At 32.1% G+C, this 5,053-nt stretch overlaps 1 protein-coding gene across 1 annotated transcript; it reads right to left on the bottom strand.

The window, feature by feature from the left end:
* Nucleotides 1-3,900: 3,900 nt before the first annotated feature.
* LOC107802298 (ethylene-responsive transcription factor ERF106-like) lies at nt 3,901-4,711 on the bottom strand. The gene has a single exon (XM_016625767.2). The coding sequence runs from the start codon at nt 4,647-4,649 to the stop codon at nt 4,032-4,034; it is 618 nt and encodes a 205-aa protein (XP_016481253.1). The 5' UTR covers nt 4,650-4,711; the 3' UTR covers nt 3,901-4,031.
* Between the last annotated feature and the right edge of the window lie 342 nt (nt 4,712-5,053).

The raw sequence follows: 5,053 nt of genomic DNA, 5'->3' as shown, positions 1-5,053 counted from the left end.
CGTGAAATAGGGCGTCAGTACGAAAAATGTAGTGAGTATGTAAGGCATGAAAATCAATACATAAAAGATATAGATGAAATATGGAATAAAGAAATCCATTTGTAAATCTGAATAACTTTGTAAATCTTAAACATTTATAATGTCATGCACGTGCATATAAACGTCGGGTCATGCATAGGTATAGGTGTACATAATTCATCAGGCCTCTTAGGGCATCCTATCATATCGTCTTGGCCACTATGGGCAACATCATCAACATATACCAACTGATCAGATGGTGGTGCGTATATAACGTCGTAACCTTTTTCCCATATCCCATATACATAAATATATACATATAAATATGCGTATATAACGTTGTCGGGTCATGGGTCAATGTACATGTATAAATGAATAAAATGCATGAAAATATGTTAAAATCTCAATATTCCTTTCGGATAAACTTTATCAACTGTGTATTATTCTAAGACCCATGAACAGAAGATATAATAATGTGTCACATGGGAAATTAAGAACACAGAGCCCCTAATATTTTTACAAATAGAGTCGTTTATGAAAATTGTGCGTTTACTCGTTTCTTCTGTATAATTTGGATTATGCCAAAAAGAAAGAAGGGATAGCCTTAACATACCTGGAGTAGGAAAAATCCGTATGATATTCTTGAAAAACGTTATACTGTACTCCTTTAGAACTACAAAATTTGTACGTTGTTAAGCTTCCAATAATTCTCGTTGGACTTTGGTTGAAAAACGTTTTGTTGAAAGCTTGCTAACGTTCTGGTTGTAAGAATTTTGGTTGAAAGACGTTCTGTGAAATGGCTAATATTGGGTTTGGTTGAAAGAAGCATTGATGTAAGAATGATTATCATTCTGATGGTTTTAGTCTTTAGTGAATATGGAAAATCTTAAAATGGAGTGAATGTGTAACATTATGCCACCTAACAAGAAATGACTCTTAGTCATTTCTTTAGAATGTGGCTAGCTGCCACGTTTGTTTTAGAGGGAGGTTTGTCTTATCACATAATTTATTAATTAATTAGGTAATGTCCTGATACGCAATAATTAACCAATTACCCACATAATTAAAAATTATCTCAAATTACTTAAAATACTACTCATTTTAATCTACTTTATACATCATACTATCACGGTCATATGGTACCTTGTATGGTACTAGTCCATAAATATTGGGTATTATAGCTCGAACCTTATTTTATCCCAAATCGACAACTTTCAATGAAACTCATTTTCTTTAATTCGTGTACCCTTTATCTTTCATGACACTTACTTATCTCTTGTTATAAATAGCATAAATACATTAACCTCAAGATAATATCATCCCTGAGTCTACGTCGATTAACTGAAGACGAAACTTTAACGTACGAAAACGCGAGACGTAACAGGGTGCACGCACATATATTTAGGTAATTTTAAGGAAATATAACATTGTTATACATGATTTAAGGAAAGGAGTATGGATTCACGTGAACTTATACCCCTTAAGCTAGATGTGCCCTTGGCTGTTACTGCTTTTCTTTTCGTAATTCTTTATCGTAACTACTGTGACTATGTTTTCCTTCAGTCGAGGGTTTAACAGAAATAACTTCTCTACTTTTACAAGTTAAGGATAAAGTCTACGTATATAATACTCTCACAGGCCCTACTTATAGAATACACTTTAGTATGTTATTGTAATTGTTGTTGAGTTAAAAATTAGCTTGTAATCTAATGGATGCAAGTTCTAGTGCAAGGTTTCAATCTCACCAATTGTCATTTTTCTTTCTACCTTTCACTTCGTCACTATTTCATCCACTTTCACATTTAAATAATTGACCATTAAATTAATTCTCGTCGTAAGTGGATAAACATGCGAGTTACTGACCACCAATCTTGAGATAACTTTAACTATAGGGACAAAGATGTAGCAAGTTGAAGCAATTCTTATCTTCTTTGGTCAAATACACTGCAGGCTGGCCAAGGGAAACATCAATAAAGATTTAGCCAATGCAATGGTATAAGTCAAGTCCTATTGCTGGTCCACACATTGTACGGTAAGGTCAACTTGCATTAATAGTACACTAATTCCCTCTTTATAGTAGGATTTTTTTTGAAGTTTTAATAAATGAAGTGTATAATTTACCATGATACACATATTAATTAATGCATATTTTATTGGATTTGCGAAAATGATTTGAAATGAGTAATAAATATTGTGGGTATAACGGGGGGAAAATTGTCTTCTTTTGATATACGTAAAGTGATAAGTAAAAGTGAAAATCTATTTTTAGTATACATGTCAAACAAAAGTGAACAGTATGTTGTAAACTCCGAATTTAGTAGCATTAACCTTCGGAACCTTATTGTAAACGGATTAAATATGTAAACTTGGACCTTTATAATTGTAACTCACCCAAATTAGAGTTTGATATGTTAGTTATGAATCATTGCTCAATTTGATTCAATCAGTGGTGATTTAAGTAAATTTTAGATGAATTGGCTCATACTTAATTTATTAATAGTTCGTTTTCATCCGTATAGACTCAGGGGCGTATCCAGTGTAAAGGCTATGCATTCATCTGAATCCATAGCTTTCGCTCATACCCTGTATTTTGCCAAAAAAAAAAAATATATGTACAAATTGTAAATTCTGAATTTATTAAATTAGATAAAATGTAGTAAAATTACGAATCTAAACTCATAAAGTTCAAATCTTGAAACTGCTTGAACCATGCTCGACACTCCAGTATTATTAATTTTGACATGTAAAAGTGTAATCGATTTATTCTCAACTTGCTTTTAAGCAACCTAAATTGACCAAACTATCCATTTGAAACCTCTAGAAAAGACTATATATTTGCCTTTGGATAATAGTGTTTCAAAACAGTCAAGAAATTCGAGCACCAAACCAGTCTTCCCCTTCACTTGTTTCTCTCCCTATTCCTACGGTCTTTGACTCTTTTCCGGTCTTCACATTTCTACTTACTAGTTTAGTACATAGTGAAAAAAAAATTACCTTGTGAAGAAGGGTCATATCAAATTGAATCTTATTTAAACAAATTTACCTTGTGTTTCTGTTAAAGAATATTTTTATGACTTCAACTAGTTATCTTCTACTCACACGATGGAACTTTTACCTTTGTGACAACATTTTGTTTAGTACATACTTACTCTGATCCACAATAAGTGATCAATTTGTTTTTTTTTTTATTTTGGTCCAAAATAAGTGTTCATTTATATAATCAAAAAAAAATTCAATTTATTTTTTTAAAATTACCCTTATGTACGTATTCCTAAAAAAATTATTTACTCCTCACATTTGAGAAGAGAATTAAGTGCTACTATAATTATGCTGCAATATTTAATCAATGATAATTTAGTCACACTAACTATTTTCGTCTAGAATTTAATATTTTCTTAATAAATATATCTAAAATAAATTGGTCATTTATTATTAACGGAAAGAGTAGTGAATAGAACCAATTACAACATAGCACAAAAGTACTACGTACTTGCCGACTTTCTTATTGACTTGGGAAGGGATGTTTTAAAGAAAAGGGGTGAATCTACTTTTCTGATTCTTTAAAAGTTTCTTCTTTTATTTTTTTTTCTTCTTCTTTTTTCTTATCATTCTTTTAATTTGGACAGAAAAAGAACATGAAAAGTGTACAATAGGTCATGAACTTGTCAAAAAAGTATCGAAAGAAGAGGTTAGGAATAAAAAGTTAATCTTGGAAAACAAAAGGCTAAATAAAAAGTTTATTTACCCATCATTATGATAACTCTTACTTCCTCACTTCCAATTTACGTGAACTTGTTTGATTGGTCACAAATTTAAGAAAAAATAAAAATATTTAGAATTATGATCCTAAACAAGCCAAAAAAAACCCCAAAATATTTGTGTGATTATAAAAACTTCTCGTAAATGATAATATCAAACAAAATTGAACAGGAAGGGAGTTTAATACAACTCTTAACATATTAATTCACACATTTCCGTTACACTCTTTTCTCCTAAGCAAATTTTAAACATAGTTACAAATTGATCAGCAACTCAAGCTGTATCCCGTTATCTCTTCTCCTTTTCCGGCCAACATTCGCCGGAGCACCCGATTTTCCGGCATCCATCGGAAAATTCAAAATAGCTTTTCTACCCCTCATCTTAAACGCAGCACAATCATAAGCTCTAGCTGCATCCACGTCAGCATCAAAAGTACCTAGCCAAATCCTTGACCCTTTTTTATTAGGATCTCTTATCTCTGCTGCAAATTTACCCCATGGCCTTCTCCTTACTCCTCTGTAATTCTTCGTCTTATTTTCATTATTATTACTACTCGTTGTATCCGATGAAATAGTCGAGTTGGAACTAACAGAGCCGTCGGATGTCGGGCTAAGATTAGTGTCTGAATTAGTATTGAATTCTGGAAAATCGCTGAAAAAATGGGAAATTGGTGAATTTGGGTACGATGTAGGAGAATCTGAGAGTGAATTATTGGAAGTAGAAGGCTCTGTTTTTACTGAGGTGAAAACAGGGGAGATTTGATCGGAAAAACAAGAATTAAGGCTGTTGATAAATGATTCTGTATTTGTGAAATCTTCAAGGAGATGTTGTCGTATGAGCTCTAACGTTAATCCCTCTTCTTGTGTTGTCATTGTAATATTGTCTGAATATTTTTGCTAAAAGAAGTTTGAAAATTTTGAAGTGAGTGTGTGTTTGTGTTTGTGTGTCTATATATGTATATTGCACACACGTACACACGCATCTCCACCACCTCAAGATGAATGGGTGGGGGGTGGGTGAGGTATGAGATTTTGGGAAACGGTTTGAACACTGCTTTTGATTTGTGTGTGACAAAAAAGTTTGTGATTATTAGCTGGAAATAGAGAAAGCAACCTTATAGTATCTGTTACTACTAATTTTAGAAAGAGTTATCCATAACTTAAATTGTTTACCCTCAAAATGAGAATTGAATTTGTAAGTGGATTAACTTGACACAAAACGGTAAATTAAGTTGTAATTGAAATGAACAATGATAAAGTAAATTTAAATCGCACAA

Source organism: Nicotiana tabacum, chromosome 11 (genome assembly GCF_000715075.1).
Source record: "Nicotiana tabacum cultivar K326 chromosome 11, ASM71507v2, whole genome shotgun sequence".
In the NCBI taxonomy this organism is placed as follows: domain Eukaryota; kingdom Viridiplantae; phylum Streptophyta; class Magnoliopsida; order Solanales; family Solanaceae; genus Nicotiana; species Nicotiana tabacum.
This window is presented reverse-complemented; position numbering and strand designations above follow the sequence as displayed.

Coding starts and splice junctions, on each gene's coding strand:
- LOC107802298 (XM_016625767.2), bottom strand. CDS start 4,649: ATGACAACACAAGAAGAGGGATTAACGTTAGAGCTCATACGACAACAT.